At 41.2% G+C, this 19,579-nt stretch overlaps 1 protein-coding gene across 1 annotated transcript in view; it reads left to right on the top strand.

Annotated features, from left to right (window-relative positions):
* PTPRG (protein tyrosine phosphatase receptor type G) overlaps positions 1–19,579 on the top strand; it is a 400,490-nt gene that overhangs the window by 217,690 nt on the left and 163,221 nt on the right. Inside the window, exon 4 of the mRNA XM_032698957.1 lies at positions 432–580. Within this exon, the coding sequence (XP_032554848.1) occupies positions 432–580 (149 nt within the window). The remainder of the gene's footprint in view (positions 1–431; positions 581–19,579) is intronic.

Raw genomic sequence — 19,579 nt, 5'->3', positions numbered from 1 at the left:
CCACCAACAAAATAAAGGAAATCCAAGAAACAGAGAATCTGTTCTTTTCCTAACTTGTGACCTGCAGACCTTCTGTGGTTTATAAGGGCAGGGACCATGGTCAGCCGTTACCTTCTGGAACCACATTAAGCAGGGTTTGATGGAGTTTGCCATTTAAATTTTAATCAAAGTCCAATAAGGAGGGCAAAAAGTCTTTGAGAAATACAGGCTTCAGGATTTTCTGTGGTCTTTGTAACTTCATAATCACTTCCATAATTAGCCAGCATTAGTTGTAGACTTTTTTTTTTTTGAGCCAATCCCTGTAAAGCAGAAAATGATGACCCGACATTTTGCTTGCATTAGAAAAAGTATTCTGATATAATGAGCAAAAACCATAAATGCTTCAGAAAAACTGTGCTAAGAGTTTTCCCCTCATTGTTCTGTGTGTGCAGTTGCTATCCTGCTGAAGGACGATTATTTTGTCAGTGGTGCCGGGTTACCAGGAAGATTCAAGGCAGAGAAAGTGGAGTTTCACTGGGGTCAGAGCAACGGATCAGCTGGCTCTGAGCACAGCATCAACGGCAAGAGGTTCCCTGTTGAGGTGAGTGGAAAGACGTGTGCTTATGTTCTCAGAGAAAACAAAATTAGAATGCGTTGCTGTAGTTTGAGGCGACAGTGAAATAGGGCAATGCTTCTTTCAGTGAACATATCACTTTGCAGCCCCTTCCGGCCCTCGGAGCACTCTATCTATCATGTCTCATGTGCTTTTGCAGTGTCAGCTCTGAGCTCTGCTTTGCAGACGTTGCCAGCTCTTGTGTCTCATGGGTTAAGTTGCAAACAGCCACTTTTCTCGTTTCTTTCATAAGCTTTCCATGTGTGGGAGGACCTCCTTACAAATATCCTCAAAGTGACCTCATTGTCCTCCAAACCTTTCCTTTCCCACGATGCTTACAAACAAATAGCAGCGGTTTGGGAGCCATCGTGCCGAGACCGATGCTTGTCATCAGAATTACTTCCTTGCACAAACTCATGGCGCTCTCTACCTGGATTCAGGTGCCACCCCTTGCCTTGCACTAACAGGATCTCTACATAGATCCGTGCAAGCAGCTCTGTGTTTGCTCTGGCTGTGCTGGAGCCAGCTGGGCCCATGCCAGCCCCGGCCCGACGGCCGCCCAGCGATCCTGGCAGGGCACTGTGCCACGATGGGAGCGAGGAACCGCTGCGGGCACTGCGCCCTGGGAACGCTGCTGTGTTGGGAGCACAGGGCCGGGTGACTGTCTGCAGCTGGCTGCAGGGACAGGCCTTCAGATGTCCCAGAGAGTCCCAGACCATGGGCTGCTGGGGAGCCTGATGCGGTTGGGTCTTGGCTTGTGACCGATGGTCCCAGGTGGCTCTGTCGTCAGTGTAGTGTTTTCTGTGTCAACAGAGCCTATTGATACTTTTGACTCGATAGTCAAGGTTTTGAATGGTGAGGTAAAGCAGATGTTATCTGGTGTCACCTTTGCCTGTCAGTAAGCAGATACGTGCTTTCTGAGAGTGGCATTTTGGAATGCGCGTGCCCAGAAAGCTCACGCGTGGGCAGAAATGGTCATCTTGGGAGCTGGGTCTGCAAGAACTTGATTTAGCCCCCAGCATGCTAGAATTCATCACATGTGGCTTTAGCCAATCACATATTTCAGGAGGTGGAAAGGGGCTTCTAGAGCTCAAAGGGAGGTTGTAATAGACTCTGGTGCATGACCAAAACCTCTGGTTTTCACCTACCTGCACAAACTGCCCCATCACACAAGAATTAGAAGCCATTTTTTTGTCTCCCAGTTGTGTACCTGTATGTTGACTTTCTGGGAGACAGAGATATTATCTTCTTTTTATTGAGCTTTTCAAACGTCATCTCCTTGATGTAGCTGTGATTTCTCAGAAGGGGCTACCCTGAGAACATGGAGCAAAGGGCCAAACATTGCCGTGCTGCCCGATCTGTCTCAGTTGGTAATACTGGTACTTGCAAACCTCAGGAAGGTGCACTCAGAAAGTCTACAGAGCCAGTCAACTCCTCTTCTGAAATTTCAAGGGTGGAGGTAGTGAAGAAGCCTGGACCTTCTTGTTAGTGTCAGAATTCACAAACCCTTTCTTATGATACCAAGGCTATTTGATGCTGGCTTGATAAATGGATTACTTTAGAAATAAGCAAATTCCTAAGAAATAATTTTCCTATGGCTTAAGTATTCTTAATTTTCTTTTCAATTAGTCGGAATTCTGATTTTTTCTGCTTTAAAATTGAGGGTGAAAAACAAAGGAAACTGCCTTGACTTCCTTTAAGAAGTTACATCACTTGTTTATGAATGCTGTGCAAAATAAATTGCTGTATCAGATAGGTTTAGTGTTAATCCTAATAAGGAAAATATAGTTTTCCAAGTAATTTGTGTTTGTTGCAATGACATGGTCCTCTGGCCTCTGGCCTTCCTTGGTATGATGACATCAGCAGAATTCCCCCAGCCATTCCTTTGCTTTTTTGCAAAGGAAGAACAAATTTCCAAACCAAGACTTTCCCAGTTGTGATCCTATTTACCTCCTACACAAGAATTCTAAATTTCAATCATGTGCTGAAAAGGATTTCCCTGGGTGGATTTTGAAGGATCCAGTAGGTCTAAGGTGATGAAACTGAGTCTTTGTTGCCAATGCATACAAAACCAGTTCTCAGAGTTGGCATTGCACCTCTCAAACAGTAACTGTACATATATACATGGTAAAGCTTTTAATTTGTAATGCTAATTGTAGTGCAGCTTGCAACTGTCTGATGCAATCCTAATTGCCTGATGCTGGGAGGTCTGTGCCAAAAATACTGTGCTTCATTTGAGAAGTGACGTTTCTAGGAAGACTGTAGAAAGGATAAACCAAAATTCTGTCCTACAGAAATCGAAGCCCAAATCATTCTGTTTATTCTGAGCCCATGGGCATAGGTAAAGCTTTAAAGTAGCATGCAGGTATTGGCATTCCATGTCTGCAGCAGTTACAGTAGTGATGCAGCTGAAAGGAAACATTTTCTGTGTCTAATTGTGCAACCAGATGTGGACTATGCAAAACCCATTAGTTCCAAAGCACATCCCAAGGGAACACAGATAGATCAGCTTCATCCATAGACTGAGCTCTGCGCACATTAAGTTTAGAAGTTTTTTCCTCTGGGAAACAAAGTGCTTGCTGGTAGTCTTTCTTCTTGAAGAGGATGCAGAAACTAATTAGAAATGTCAGATATAATACAGAGCATTATTGTTTGACCATGTTGTTTGGGTTTTATTATTGCAGCTAATGTGTCAGATGGTAAGGCTGTCTACGTTAATTGGTTTCCTTCATTGAAGCCCATCTGGATCATATTTTTTTGTGATTTATATGTTAAATTAGTTGGTAAGATATATGAGAACATCCTTGTGTTTCCTGCTTTAAAGGCATGTTGGATCAAAGGCGTATTATCTTGCAGTACTTTTATGCGTATGTAGCATATTGTGATTCCTTTTTAAACCATGGTATATGTAATGGTATTCTTTCATTAGAGGTCTTGATTGCTTATTTATTGATTAGATTTTCCTTAGTGATGCTTGAGCCTTATGAAGCCATTACAGGCCTAGCTGTCTCTGAAGTAGCGTTCGTGTCCCTGTGCTTCAAACTTCCACCTGCAGCTAGGATCCAGATTGATGCCAGCCCTGCTCAGTGCTGGCAAGAAGTTTCTTTTTCCCTCTTTCTTGCCATTTTAGCATCAACATCTGGTTGAGGCCAGGAACTAGTGCTGTGATGCTGAAGATTAAAGTGATACCATTAGTGTATTGCTGTGTGAGTGGAGTGTGAATCCTAATGAGGACGTGGGCTCCATGCCAGTTTAGAAAAAATCTCACTCCTTTTTTTTTTTTTTCAAGTTAAGAAAAGTTTTTAATGTTGCGTTCTCTAAATTTTAATGAATTGCTGACTCCTTTGTATTTTGTTATTGTTCTTCTCTGCTATAATTATTCAGGTTTTTCTTTTTCGTTCTGAAGCCGCAGCAGAATAAATGAACATGCAAACGCTAGAAAACCATTTAAGTGGCTAAGTGACAAAGTTAAAATAAAGAAGATGAGCTTCCCTCAGGCCAGGAGAGAACCCAGGTTCCCCTCATTAGAGCCAAGAGGAGTAATTGCAGCACTTTAATCTCCCGTGTCACCGCACTGGTTACCAGCCCTGGCTGCACAAGGTCCGTGCGAGCTCCCTGCTCCGAGGGAAACCCAACACTTAACATTTCACAGCAACCGAGGAGCTGACGTGGCACTGCTGTGCTGTGCTGGTGGAGTGCAGTCCCACCATCCCAGCATAACCATGGTTTTGTTTTTTGTAATTCTTTTTTAGCTGCTTCATACTAATTTTTATGCAAAATGCTGATTATTTCTGTGAAGAGCAGAAATCAGAAGAGTGATTTTAATCATGGCTGTGTTAATTTGATGTGAGCTTTGGCTGTTTATGAGCTTTAATGGTGCTAATTGTCAGTTATAATGTGAACACCATTATACAGTACTATACAGTAATTTATTTAGTAAATGAGGATCTTATTCCAAGGACCATACTCCAATATGCCATAAAGACCTCATCCCTTTACTCTTACATGAACAAACTTGCATTGTCTAGGCCAAATTCCTTGTAGGAACATCAGCTTGGCTTTCTGAAAGAACAATGTGATTTCACAGCCACAAGTACCAACATGCATGTTTTTGAGGATATCAAGTTCTTTTCCATTTAAAAAAAAAAAGTATGCAAAAAAAGCCCCAACAGAAAACCTCACGAACCATCCCAGCAGAAAATTAAGAGCTGACACCCTTTTATGTCAATTAACAAGCTTTTACATTATGTTGACAGATTCATTTTACTAAATTATTATTACAAAACAATCATTTGCATTAACAATTCTTTCTGTTCTTCAAGTGTGTTTCTCAGAAGACTTTCCAGGTTCTAATGGTGTCTTTGTTCTTGCTGCTTCTTTGATTTTCTTCCTTTTCTCTTTGAATCTACATACTAACTTCGGTGTGGTCTAGATCTACAGTTAGTTGCTCTAATTTGAATGCTCAGGTAACCTTGCCAAAGTTTATTGCTGTGTGCTATCCTACCTCTCATTGTATCACTGAATTCTGATGTTTTACATTATCACAGGCAGATGACAATCAGTGTCATTAATGTAGAAGAAATGTGTGGTATTCAGTGCACAAAAACCTTTACTACAGGGAATAAACTGAGACTAGTTACTGTTTGGGGTTTTTTTTATTATTATTATTTTATCCTGGATATTAAGACTTTCTATCACACCTGGAATCACCTATTGGATATGTTCAGCCCTCTGTCTACCTGTGAATGGAAGGGGATATTTACTTCTTAATGTTAGAAATGGGACCATTTCTGTTCTGTAGTTTTACTGTTGGTGCAGTTGTGGGTCTGTTTAGATTTGCACACACTTTATGACATTAAATGAAAAATGTATCACAGGATCTTCTCTTGGTATATAGGAGAGAACCAACACCCTGTGTTGCAGCTGAGTTTATTATTTTTGGCATCCAGCACATCTAGTAATTGTAATTTTGCAAAGATCTCTGGTGTTGGCTTCAAGTACAGTAAAGACTGATTGTGAAACAGGGAGCCAGCATTGGTTTTATTTACTTATATTTCGTTTACCTGTTGTTCTTCAAATTTCCTTACCTCTATCTGGCAGGATGAAGCGAAGTAGAGGTCAATAAATGATAGAGGGACCTAAAGAGGACCATTGGGAATATATCACAGTGGGAGACTGTGACTGTCTGAAGTAATTTTACTGTAATAATTCTCTCAAAGGACCAAATCCACACTTATAAGGGGATACTTAGAGCTCCAGGTGACTTTGATGGGAGATGGGCTGGTGAAACTCTGAGTGAGGATTTAGCTCAGTACTCACACTGTCTGTGCTGTAGAGTGTCCAGGGAATTTAGCATGCTCTGCTTATTCCATTTGCATTTCTTATAGCACCCTTGACTTAATCATTCAGACAAGGAAATGGCTTGGGCATTTTCACATGTAATTATTTTATTTTTCCTTGAAAATGACACTTAGCATGGAGGTTTTTTTGTTTTCTTACAGTCTTCTGTCTCCCCTTTTTCCTGCGGTCTTTAGAGGTCCAGATAGCCATAAAGTACTGGAAACATGCAGTGTGCTAAAAAGCCAAATCTATATCTCTGTCTTATCTCCAGTAAAGTAAGATTTTATTCCAGGAGTCTCTAGCCTTTACTCCTTTTTGCTCTTTGCTGCTTTTAAATGTTGTTCAGGACTCTCATTGTCAAGAAATCAGTGTGTCACAATTTTAAAAACATAAAATGGGTGGATATATTGAACACATGCTGAGTTTCCATCATGTTTCACTGTGAGTAGTGCAAGTTAAACATCGTCTTATCACTATCTGGTTTACTGTTTTATTTTCCTTAGTGCAGGTAGTACACTGTCTCCTCACAGTTGTCTTTAGTGCCTCCTGTATACTGACAGGAGAATCAGTTGAGACTTTAATTAATGACTTTATTGTAATCAAAGTTCCATTTTAGTGCAGAATGCTCCATCTTGTAGTAGTGAAATATTTAGTCTCCATCTGGCTGATCTTTTCTCTGTATGTCCCGTGATAATTAAGAAGAAACAGGAGAGGATGGTCTGAAATTAAATATGTTTAGTGGAGGGTTTAGTGCATCTTGGGACCATTCATGTAGAGACCCAGACAAAATTTAGGGATGTAGCAGCAGTTTGGTTTTATGGCTGCATCTTCCTGCTGCCTGTCAGGCCCCAGTGATTTCTAGAGCAAGTTACAAATGTTAAAATGCATCCAGAGTTTTATTTTGAAGTAATGGTCCAGTAGCATGAACCAGATACAACTCTTTTCATGTTGGCTGGGAATGTCCTGCTTTCCCCAAAGGATTTCCACTGACTTGTTGAAAAGGTCAGAGGCAGTAGCACTACACTGCAATTACAGTGTGTTAATGATGAACTAAGAGTTGTACATTCTTCTTAACATAAATCCCTGATTTTCTACATGATTAATTGGAATCTGGAAAGACTGACAAGGAGAAGGAGGATCAGATGGGGTGAAAATAAGAGATAAGAGGCTGACATCCAGCTCTTGTAAAGGAGAATTATTTTGAATAGGAGAAAAAAATCAATACAAAGGTTGGAGAATTTGACAGAGTTGTAAGAGCTACTTTAATGAAAGGTAACAGATTCAATAGGATTGTTACTTGAAATGTGGGATTGTCTGAGTTAGAAAAATGGGACTGTCTCTCCCCAGCTGTAAAGGTGAGCTCTGTGTGCTGAGCTTCCTGGGTCCTTAGACCACTGGATTTACTGGCATTTGCTCTGGGCACTCAGTGTGACAAAAAAGGAAGAAATATGTGTGTGAGCTTGATAAATTCTGTTCTTCTAGAATAGTTACTTGAGTATGGGAGGAGAAGGAAGAGGACAGCAGGTGGTAGCTATTTCTGCTGCTTCAGCATGTTAGGTAGCTGCCATAGACTGTCTAGCAGGCTCCTGCAAGGAAAAGTGTTTCACTGCGAGGAGGTGATTTTGTTTGGCCCTAGCTGTAAGGAACAGCCTAGAACTTTGATAGACTTAAAGGGCCTTCTAGCAGGATCACTTCTCTGACATGTTCATGTCAGCCTCCTCTCCCCAGCAGTGATGGTGAGAGGTGAGCACAGGTAGGGAGGCTGTGCATGGAGGCTTTCTAAGCCGGGTTAGAGGTAAGGACTCAGCTGAACCTCGGCATCCCTCTTTGCAAATACATCTTGGACAGAAGCACCATGTAATTTAGTATGGGTAGATATGAGGGCTTCACTAATGCTGCAAAAAAGCTTGCTCCTGCAGCTATTAAAGGGCTGATGGATTGCTCTCCGTGGAAATGACTCCCTGTTTGAGGCTGAGGTGGCCGAGTTTTTGAGAGCTGCTCACAGCTTTTGAAGTTTGGGAACTTAGACACCAGAAGGCAGATTTTAAGAGTCCAGTGCACAGCCATGAAGCATGTGAGGCTTACAGGGTGGTGAGCTGCAGGTCCCTCGAGTGTCTCTGGACTGTGGGCTCTGAGCACGGATGCACTGAGGGGGCAGGTCAAGGTGTTTGCACTACGCACTGTGCCAGGTTGGCTCCACACAAGGGTCCTGGGATGTTGGTTAGAAACACGTGAAGCTTGATAAGTGCTCAGCAGTGCCCCTGTTAGGCTGGTCTAACAGTCCAGGGACTTTGGGATGTCTTCCCCTGGAGATGTGTTACCCCGATAGGCCCACTGGAAATAACAAAGAGAGATAATGTCGGGGGGGACGAAAAGAAACATTGCACAAATGTGTTAAGAAGCAATAATGTTTCCTTGACACAAACAAAGATCAAAACAAATATGGTTAATATGGTTAATGGGCTGGTTGGTAGTTGTTGGCCAGTATATCCCATGGAAGTCATTTCACTGGGGCTCAAACAATGGGAATAGATTTCACCAATGTTAATCATGATTTAAGGCAGCAAGCAGGAAATTATTTAAATTGTCTATTATACTGGTACTTTACTGATTGCATTTTAGTTCTTTGGGGTTTTTGTTTGTTTTTTTATTTACTGAAGAATTCTAAACAGTTGCTATAATTTTGTGCCAAGAGAATAAATTACGTCAGACATGTTTTTCACAGTGAGAAAACTCAGTACGTTTATTCAGAACGTTTTTTTTCATTTTATCTTATGTTAAAGAACTGCATTCTAAGGGTCGATGACCAAAAGCTTGTGTAAACCAGAAAGGAAGACACATCTTGCTGTCTGGGTATTTGTGTGTCCAAAAAAGATTTTCATTAGAACTGATTTTATAATGTGGGTCACCAAAAGGCTTTTTAATTCTAAGGGAAGGCAAGCTGGGACTGTGCATTCACTTGGACTGTGCTGATCAGTAGTATCATATTTACCTTCTTGCCCTCCCACCTGAATTGCTTTGATGTTTCTTATATTGAGTTTAAAAGCTCTTTGGGACAAAGAATGTCTCTTTGCTGGGTTTGTGCAGCACCTGCCCCATTGGCATTTCTGCTCTAGGATGCAGCAATGCTGCTGCTCCTGCTGTAACCACAGGTTTTACAGGGATGAATTGTTTGGGTTTTTTTTCTATGATGAAGCTTCACATGATGTAAGATATCAGGCAGCAATATGAGCTTAGTCCTTGTTATTTCCCCGGTTCCTAGGCATTGTATTTCCAGACAGGATGGGAAGGTTAACTGAAGTTGAAAAAGGATCTAAAACACAGCAAGAGTTTACTGCCTGGTAGAAATGAAATAACAATCAAGTGGTTGAAAACAAGAGAAAAACATACGTGTTTGTTCATGCTTTGAGGCTCTCGTCTTTCTGTAAAGATAAAACAATTTGGGGGAAATGGTTGTATCCCTGAATACATGTGTTCTCTTGCTTCCTATTTCGCTACCTGGCTTAATAAGAAAAATTCTATATTCCCAAAATAGTTGGGCTTTTCAGCACATTCCTCGAAAGCCCAATAATGCCTATCACTATCCTATCTAGTCTGGCTGTCTACAGAGGGGGCTTTCCTTTATCCTTTGGCTTCAGAGAGGAGGCAAAGAGGGCTCATATTTCCAGGAAATGCCTGCAGCTGCCTCCAGTGCTCACTACCCAGGCAGGAAAGCCTTTGTTAGCATATCCTGCAAAGAGAGTTTGGCTACCGTTGGCCATTGACCATTCAGGAGGGTTTTTTTATAAAACATAGCTCCTGATCTGCATGTGTGTAAGAAATACAAATTAAGGCTTGCCACCGGAGTTTGAAATAGCATTACCAGCTGGGAAAGAGCTTTTCCCCCTGCAGTGGGCTAACAGTTTGTTAATAGTTTATTCAAGCACAGAAAATGGCACCTGGTCTGCCAAAAGAACATTAGTTTCTCCAGAGGGGACTGTTAATTGTCCAGGAAAAGAAGACAGAGTATCTCCCTAATAAGTTAAGGGTGAATCAATATTCTCTGGGACTGGGGGCAAATCTGACTTTTTAACAGACTCTCAGGCCCCACATAAAGGGGGGAGAAGCAAACTTGCTCACCTTGAGTGGTGAATGTAATTTGAGAATAAAACAGTTGCATTAGTACAACATCTATCACACATTTGTTATGAAAGGGAGAGATATCTTTGGGATTTGATCGTGCCATGAATGGATTAAATTTCTTGAGTTTTGTCATTTTTGTCTTTAACTACATTCCGTGTCTTGAAGTTCATAACTGCAATACTGCTTGTGTTTGATCTTTACCTTAACTAGATTGCTGTAAGAGTGATTTTAGTTGATTTTCATACCTGCATCAAGCCCTTCCATTCCTTCAGGGTGGTTGTGCCTACAAATAAGATAACAAATTCAATACTCAGTGCCTGCATGCAGAACTCAAGGGTTTTCAGAGAGTATTAGATTTAACTTTTTAAAATGCAAAACTACCCACAGATGAATAGTCAAAATTACAAAATTCATTTGAAAAGAGTAGGAAACCTCTTTTGTTAAGTTTCTCGTCATCCTTGGTTGAATGGGAAGTTCTATTCTCCTTTCTCTGTGGTCTAGATCCTCTTAGGGCAGGCTGGTGCTCTTTGAGCAGAAGGTGGCTTGCTGAAAGTTGAGTGACACATTTAATCTTGAGGTGGCTTGTTCCAGGCAGGACCATAATATCCCTTAAGAAAAAGAAATGTCATTACATCCAGTTCAGAATAGGAGATTGGCAGTAAGGGAAAGGTTTTAAAAAGGATTCATTTGAAATTCTTTACTTGAGAGCTCTTATTCTGTTTGGGAGCCAGGAATGTGAGCACTCACTTAATGAACTGCATTCAAAAGATGAAATTTCAAGAGAGTAAAAGTGAAACCCAGTATTTCCTAAACAGAAATGGAGCCACCCGTCCTCAAACCCATAGTAGTGTCTTTCTCTTCAACCTCATGTAATACTCCCCTTGTAGGAATCTACTCCCAGAATCAGATTCCTTCAGTCGTATCAGTCACTGATGTTGAAGCACATGCTGTTTACTAAGTAAAGCTGGAAGCTACATGCTGTTGTTGCTGGCATCCCATTTCTGGAAGGGCTGGTAGCCCTCCCACCAAACCATATGGTGATTTATCAGACAATTTTGTAGTAGCAAGACCAAGACCCAAGTTGGTCAGGACTGAAAATGGATATTCCTTATGTTGCCTCTGATAAAATGTTTCTGTTCCTATTCCCTTTGTAGTATTTAGGATGTGTGTGCTGGGCTTGGGTGTCCCTGTACAGGGCATAGCCTGGAAGGGAATTGCTGTATTTCAGGGTACAGGATTACCATTTTAAAAGTTAGCATTTCAAGAAACTGAAAACAGCAATTTCTGGATTCTTGCAGCTCAAACAGCTGTTGTGTTGATCCATTTTAAAGAAAAGAAATATGAAATATATATGAACCATATGAAAGCTCAGCTCTGAGGAGTTTGAAGGTGAGACCATGTCAGAGGAAATTAATGTCTTCTGTAGAAGAAGAGCAAGCTCTCATTTCAAAGAAAGCTTCCTAGCAAACTGTTTTGGCCTGTTTAACATTTGAGGTAGCTAAACATCCACATGTGATCTCTGGCATAATATTGCTCCATTATTAGCAGACTTAGTTCAGATGTTTTCCCATCATAATTAACCAAGATAGAAGTGGAAGACATTTTGGTAACACTACAAGGAATAATTTGGCAGCAGTCAGAAGCTAGAACTGGAAAAGGGCAGTAGGAGAGAAATAATTAGCAAGGATAATTGTCAGGCCTTGACAACCTGGTGTGTCTTTCTAGCAGTGAATGGATTCACCTGACACCCAGAGATAGCCATCTGATAATAGCACTCATAAGATCAATACATCGATACTTTATCCTTGAAACAGTATTTAAAGTCTGTTCTTAGGTTCATTTCTTTACTTCTGTAAAGTTATAGCAATCTGGGATTTGAGATAATGCATTCATTAGTCTTATCAGGCCTTCTTCATTTACTGTATTTTAATGCATCTCCATGATTGCTGAAGAAAGATGCTCAGTGAGCTTAATCTGCTTATACTTTGAAAAGAAAGGATGCTCAGAAGACTCAAATGGGGCTTCATGCCGAACAGGTTTGAGACTTTGCAGTGTTCACAATGGCAGGGCATTCTGTGCAAGAGTTATTTTGAATTTAGAGCTTCTGTGACGCTGGCTCTGCTGACCCCATGGAGAGGAGAGGAGAGGAGGGGGAACTGGGCACAGCTGAGATTTTGCTTTTGTAGATTGAGATACTACCCAGGCTCTAATAATGCCAAATTGTTGCGGGGTTAAACATGATGCTGCTTCTTTTTGTTGATGTGTCTTGCTGGTCCACACATCTTCGCATTTTGGGGAGCTATTTGTGGGATTGTGGTACACACCCCAGGACCCAGAAATAGTGTGTGCATGCTTGAAATAATGCTCATGCAGATAAGTATGAGAAGGGATTTAGATCTGCTTCCCCCAAATGCATGGGCATTGGACAAATTCGAATGGACTAGAAATTTCAATGACCGCTGCTGTGAAGGAGAGGAGACATTCAGCAGGGCAATATTGCTTCCCTGATTGCACCATGCATATGTGCTGTAACTAGCAAGGGAGAAACCCTTGTTTATCTAGCAACATCAACAAAAAATCCTTTGTATGATAAAGACTGTAAAGACCAGTGGCTGCCCTCTGAGCACCTGGGAGGAATTATTGGTACCTCTACCTCTCGGTGTTGGTGGGTGCTTTACAGCAGGGCTGCTGCTGTCCCCGCTGTGCCACCTCGCTGGCAGGTGGAAAATTCAGCACTTTCAAAACCAGTGGGTTTTGTTCGTGTTAAGAGGATTATGGCATGAAAGATGGAGGAGGAGATCAGAACTGGCAGGAAGCTGTGATTTGAATAGGACCTTCAAATTGACACATGTTATGTCCTTAAGAGAGGAGTCGGCGCCTGGTTTTTGTTGACAGGTGTGGCGACAGCCTTGAGGGATGATGGGCACTTTGCCGAATTGCTAAATTGATTTGATAATCAGTAAGTGAATTTGCTAAGAGCAGGTACTACGTGCCTTCTTTGGGGCTTGGTTAACCTAGTGACAGCTTGTTTTAAATGCACTAGGAGGCCTTAGTTTATTTTTCCTTCTCTCTTCTGGCGAGAGCTCCACACAGAGCTGCTGCCGAGTAAAAGAAGCTGTTTCTCCTCTTTGGCTGTAAAACTAACCTGAAGATGACCAGACCTCGCTTTTACAAAGGAGCTGCTGTCCCAGGTTAAAATCTCTCCATTTTCTCCAGATATGCCTAAATAGCAGTGACTGTCATTGTCAGGTCTGAATGTTTATGTCCTCTCAACAGGGCTATAGCATTTCACCACCCTCTTTAGACAGTGTCAGCATTGCAGCAGCCTTTGACTCGCTCAGAGCCTTGATAACTGCCTTGTTCCCATTTCCAGCTGCTCATTCCCAGCTGGTCCTGTAACCCACGGACTTTTTCTTCTTTGGAGCACAAAGAAGAGGTTTTGCCTTTCCCTGGTGGCACAGTGGCCCTGCCCCACACCAGAAGGGCAGGCAGGCTCCAGTGCAGATGGTGGTGGCTGGGGGTGATCTCCCTTGGGTGCCTTTCTGTGTAACTTTGAGGCTGTTGGTGTGGCTCGTGGCTGGATTTGTCTCCCGAGTAGCCCTGCTATTTACTGTGGAAACTTGATACAGGACAGGTTTGTCAAATTAAAACATTCTGCCTCCAGCATCAACCGTACTGACTATAGTTCACGTTGGTTTATACCGGAGCTATTCAGAGGGGGAATTTTGCTTCAGGCGTTTTCAAAAGGTGATACAATTTGTGAAAGTTCAATATGTATTTATTTTATGGCTCCCCAGCAATGTCTGTGTTGTTTGCTTGGGTTCAGATTAGAAACATTTGTGTTCTAGGTAACTCATTCAACTACTACAAATCAGAGATTTTTTTTTTTTCTTATGTGCATTCATAATTGTCCTCTGTCCTTAAGACATAAATTGAAATTGTGTCCTTCATACCATGATGCTCAAACGATTTCCTTTTCAACAAAGAATACGTAATAAAGGTTAAAAATGATTTTTGCAATCCATGCATTTAAGTATACATTACTATCTGTTTTAAGGATGGATAATCAATGTAAAAAATGATACTTCCGTGTATTCCTAATAGGTCACTGTGTAAATATCCATAATGGAATCGATCCCCTAGGTTATGGCAACCATTAGTACACAAGGGGTTTCATAATTAATGTATCAGACATTTGCCTTTCATACTTACATGCAAAATGATTATTTATTGATTATTTTCAATCCAGGTTAATGATGTTGAAGAGGTTTCGGTATCTTAATTTAAAGTACTTAAAGTGCGCTTCAAACAGAAATATCATATCCCTTTCAAGAAGTTGTGACTAGTATCTGCTAAGTGACTTTGCTCTACGTTCTCTCTCATTTATATGTACATACATATATGTTATATAGAAATTAAGGATGTTTGTGCACCTAGAAGGTCTTGGTGCCATGCGCATGGTCATGAAAAATAGTTATATTTTTACTGTTACCTGAAAAGCACTTATAAAACCAAACTGTGTTCTAAAAGACTTGTTTAATTGTCACAGGGCATTCTGGATTTGTAGAGTTTTCCAGCTGAGTTGGCAATAAGAATGAGCAGGGGAAACTATATTAAAAAAGAGTGTAAGCGACTTAGGATCCTGTGTCCCATTTGCAAAGGGATCTGGCACATGGCTCTGAATACTTTCAGGTCAATACATGGTGGCTTCCTCGGTTCCTGACAGTCAAGCCCACAAGCATCAAGATAATTGTTAGTCCAGGAAGAGCTTGATCTCCACTTCTGGTGCTTTTGATTTGCATTTGTGCTCATAATTTGCATTTGTGCCCATACTCTGCTGTCTTGTGTGAAGAGGTATCTAAAAAGAGAAAGACATCTGCCAGGCAGCCTGTCCCTCCACATCCAAAGGGACAAAGGAATGGTAAGATGAGGAAAGGACAGTCTGTTTTTTATTAGAAGTGATGGACATTTTCTTCCTCTCATATGCAACTCCAAAGAAACTGAGATCCTGAAAGTAACTCAATTTCAATTCAAAAGGGTGTTGAGGTGACATGTTTACCTCCACTTGTCTGTATGTACGAGCAGAAGGTGGAGGCTTGGGGACAGCTCAGAGAGGTGGTGACCTTGGCCATGGAGCAGTGGGCATGGTGTGGATTCACTGGTCCATTCGGAGCTGGAGCTGGCGTTTGAAGGCTGCTGGTGTGTGCTCCTACAACTGCTGCACGTAAGCTCTGAGCCTATAAGGCTGACATCTGCTTCTGAAAGAAAAGCACTGGAAGCTGACATCAACCCTCTATGCTGCTTTAAATTCATATTCTCCTTGGAAAAAAGTAATCGAGCATTTCAGTGAAGGTTTGATTTTTTTTAATTTTATTTTTTTTTTATTTGTAATCTCACAGACATTTTCTTGATGAAGTGTCGACCCTTTTTCAATGAGTTTAAAACTACTGACAGTAGACTGACTTTTCTTAATTATCTTCTCCAGACCCCTTTAAATTAGTCCCCCAGGGGTCTGCGAACCTCATATTGAAAATGACAGCTTTAATATTTCCTTACTAAATACATACAAAGAGTTGTCCAGGGATGCTGACTCACATAAGATTGCTAAGTCCCCCTGGAAAACAAAAGAATCTGATTTTAAGTGGCAGTCCATCTGAGAGGCTGGGTCACAGTGTGGAGGAAGAGGAGGATGGCCATCAAATATGACCGTGGCTTTGTCCATGATGGAAACGAGAGAATGTGGGAGGAGAAAAACCATTTGAAACCATTGAACTCATGCATAAATGTATAGCTTTCAAATAGCTAATTTTTTTATGTCATAAAAGAAAACTGGCTAGGGCTGGTTCCTTTTTTATAGCTCTGTCATAAACTCTGAAAAATGAGGTTTATAATTTATGGTCTGAAACCACCTTAACTATTGCAATACAAACAGCATCACTGTACTGCAGTGTATTTCTAGAATGCCTCCGGTGAAAATATTGCGGTGCCATAATTAACTAATACCAAGATCCTGTTTGTGGTGCTTTCTACTGCTTTCCCTAGAATTATGCAGTTAGTATAAATCCTCGAGGCTCAGAAGATGGTGATGCTTCAGAATAATCTTACATCACCATGCCAGTTAAGACAATCACTAATAGTGTTTCTGTGGCTCACGGTGTCCATCCCATCACTGGCTGGATTTGTAAGGAGGTAGTTGCATAGTTTTTATATATATACATGCATGCATGTGGCTGTGGAAAAAAAAAAAAAGAAGTACAGAGGAGAACAGCGTGCCTGCTGTCTCCTAATTACTTTGGTTTTTGATACCTCAGCAACATTGATCTTTCAAAATGATCTCTTGCTGGTGGCATCAGTTTTATGTTGGAAAATATTCCTGCAATTCTGGCAATGATAAACTAATTACACACTATACATTTTTAATGATTTAATCTCCTGTCATATTCCTAGAGAGAAGTGATCCTGATTCCAAACAAATCTCCCATGCATGACCAAACACTCATCATGAAATGTATGGTTTTCATTAAACCCTGTTGTTAATACAGGCTTAGGATTGTTTTTGTTAAAATGGGGAGAGGTTGGGGAGTAAAAGCATGCTGAAAGATTACTGTAATAATGCTGCAGTAAGCGTTTTGAATCACACAGAGTTCCCAGCAACATTCCAGTGACATGTACCTCCCATTACAGAGGGCTCTTGATAAGCCGTATGAAATGGAGCCACACGCGTCAGAGCGGTTTTCGATGGGTGGCAGTTGGAAAGATGCATTCCTGTTCCTTGTTCTGTGCTAGAAATCCAGGTCTGTGTCAACTACCTCGTCTGTGTCAGTGTCTAGGTTTAAGAACAGTGATTAGCCAAGCGGTGGGGCAAAAATACATCTTGAAATTATCTCCTTTCTTTAATGTGCTGAGGTTTCTGCTCTGTGATCTGCTGTTACACAAGTGCGCTTTATACCCCTGTGCCACTCTTAGCTCAGTGCTCTGTGCCCTATGGGAGTCTGCTTTTTAACCTTGCATAAAGCCTAAAGCAACGTGCCTTGGCCTCTGGTTGGGGTCCAAGGGTGGTGCTGCAATGGGGAAACATAAAACAACCATCTCCTTTGCGTTACTGGAGGGACTGGATCTGTAATCCCTTCCAGTAGCAGCTCCTATAATTCTGCATCAGATCTAGAAATGAAAGAGGGTCGTGATTCTCTTGAGAACACAGATGTAAGAGGTGTTGGAAAGATGACAGAGAAAACCAATTGTTAAAATTTCTTTTACCAAGGGGAGAAATTTCAGGTAATTTCAGTGAGCTGTAAACATCCCTGCCATTTTTGCTTGCTTTCAGGTGCTTTTGCCCCTTTCCCAGAGAGCTGTTTTGTTGTTTTTTAATGACTCCAATCTTCAGGAAGACTGAAGATAAGAACAGCATTTCAAGAAGACATTTAAAGCAAATCTTGGTGTATGTGGACTGACTGTGTGCATGCTGGTACACTGGTAACAATGTGAGTCAGATTCACACACGTTCACATAGCTACTGAAAACCAGAGCCTGGAATTGCTTAACGAAGTGAGCGTGGGGAGGATGAATTAAGGTTCCTGTGAACTTGTGGTTTTCCTGGCACAGTGAGGATGAAACTATTATTATGAACTAGAACTCCAATTTTATTAATATTCTGAAGTATGGAAGGAAGCAACAAATCTGATTTAAGTGAAGACATTTGTCTTGGCAGTGTGATTTACTCCAGGGTTGTAAATTTGACATGATGGAGACTAAAATGTACTGAAACTTAAATTTCTCCCATATCTCACTCAAAGTCAAATGATTTAAATAGCAGGATATGAGAAATGACATGTATCCTTGGATGCAAATATATTTTTGGTGCTGAAGATTTTAATTTCACGTCTGAGGAAATTTATCCATTCGAGGACAAAACTTTTAGGAAAACAGAGGTCAAAATTTCCAGGCATGGTGTGGGGATGCAAGTGCATCACTGTAGCCTGCAGTTAAGGTTTCCTGCCTGGTAGCCTGCTGTAATGGGTCCAGTAATGATAAAACAGGTATTATCAAAGGTGAAATCTGCTTTGCTGACAGAAATCCTGCTGATGTTTCTGTCCTGCCGTGCTCACCACACTCCTCTCTGGCACTGTGCCTCCCCTGTTTCCTGTGCTGTGCAAATCTGTTCAGGACCAAACATTAGAACATTATAAGTACAAGGTGTTAACAAACCCGAACATAGCTGGGGCAGGGGACTGACTAAATGCTGCAGGCAAAAGGCCCCCAGAATGACAGAGCACTGAGCATCCTACCCCTCCTGGTCTGGGGGAGAATTCACTGCTGGAATTTTGCCCTCTTAGGACCAGCTCGGGTAGGTGAACCAAACCAAGGTCCCTAATTTTGGACTCTTCTTCCTGGTTTTCCTCTTTGTTCAGTAGTGACTTGCACCATCCGAAGGGTCACCAAGCCCTTGGGATCATTTGCCTCTGAAGGGGCCCTGTCCTTCCACTGAGGATTAAGGGAATTTATGGGAACTCCACTCCTCACTTTCACACATGTCAAAGGTGCCTGAAGTTTATTTTCAGGCTTTGACCTTTTGGTATTCAGCAGGGAGACATTTATTCCCCGATGAACATAAATTTAACCCAATGGCTATATGGTCAATCTGGCATAGCTCTAATTCTCCTATTCATTTCTTGAATAGAGTCTTTTAAAAAGCGCCCATATTCTGGGAGTAAAAATCAGAGCTTAAGTTTATTTTTTTTTAATTATTTTTTTTAAAGGTAAACCAGTAACTTTTATGGCCTTGCTCTGTGATTCCATGAAATGGGATTAATTTCTTAGCAGCAGTGGACCTGCTCTGTCAGTTCAATAAAAGTAATGTGGACAATTTCAGTCTATTACTTTTAAATTAACTCAACCCATATGACTCTTCCTAATACGCTGCCACCTTGTGAAAAACAGGGTTGCGTTTTATTGATTCATGTGATAGATGAGAATATTAAGTGTTCCCTGGCAAACAGCACCCCAAACAACACGAGGCTCTCAGGCATGCCAGGACTGGGGAACTAATTATGCTGAGGCAGAAGAGGTTATTTTACTCATATGCTGTAAAATGGAAAAAATATTAAAAGTAACTTTATATCTTAAAAAAAATCCCACACCACCTCTCGTCCATCCCCTCGCAGCCTGGCTGATACATTTTGTCTTGCCATATTTTCAAATGGTTTCTCAAAATGCAGATTTGGAGAAGGTTATCAGGGAGTGAATAAGAAAGAAACCAAAGCAAGGAAAAGTTCAGGCCAGTGAAAATACAAGGAAATGAAAAGAGGGCCTTGTACCATAACGCACCTGATACTGCAGTGTGTCTAGGAGCCCAGTTTCCCACAAAATTAGAGGGATGAATGGGTATTGCCCCTTCAGAGATCCAAACTTTCCAGAAAGGTTGCTTATTAAATTTTCACTTGGTGAAAAATGAAGTCTGGAAAAGCTGGTGTGATGATCCTTTGAGGACATTTTAGAATAATTGTAACAACAATGCATTAAAATGTC

The sequence above is a fragment of the Chiroxiphia lanceolata genome, chromosome 11 (genome assembly GCF_009829145.1).
Source record: "Chiroxiphia lanceolata isolate bChiLan1 chromosome 11, bChiLan1.pri, whole genome shotgun sequence".
Lineage (NCBI taxonomy): Eukaryota > Metazoa > Chordata > Aves > Passeriformes > Pipridae > Chiroxiphia > Chiroxiphia lanceolata.
This window is presented reverse-complemented; position numbering and strand designations above follow the sequence as displayed.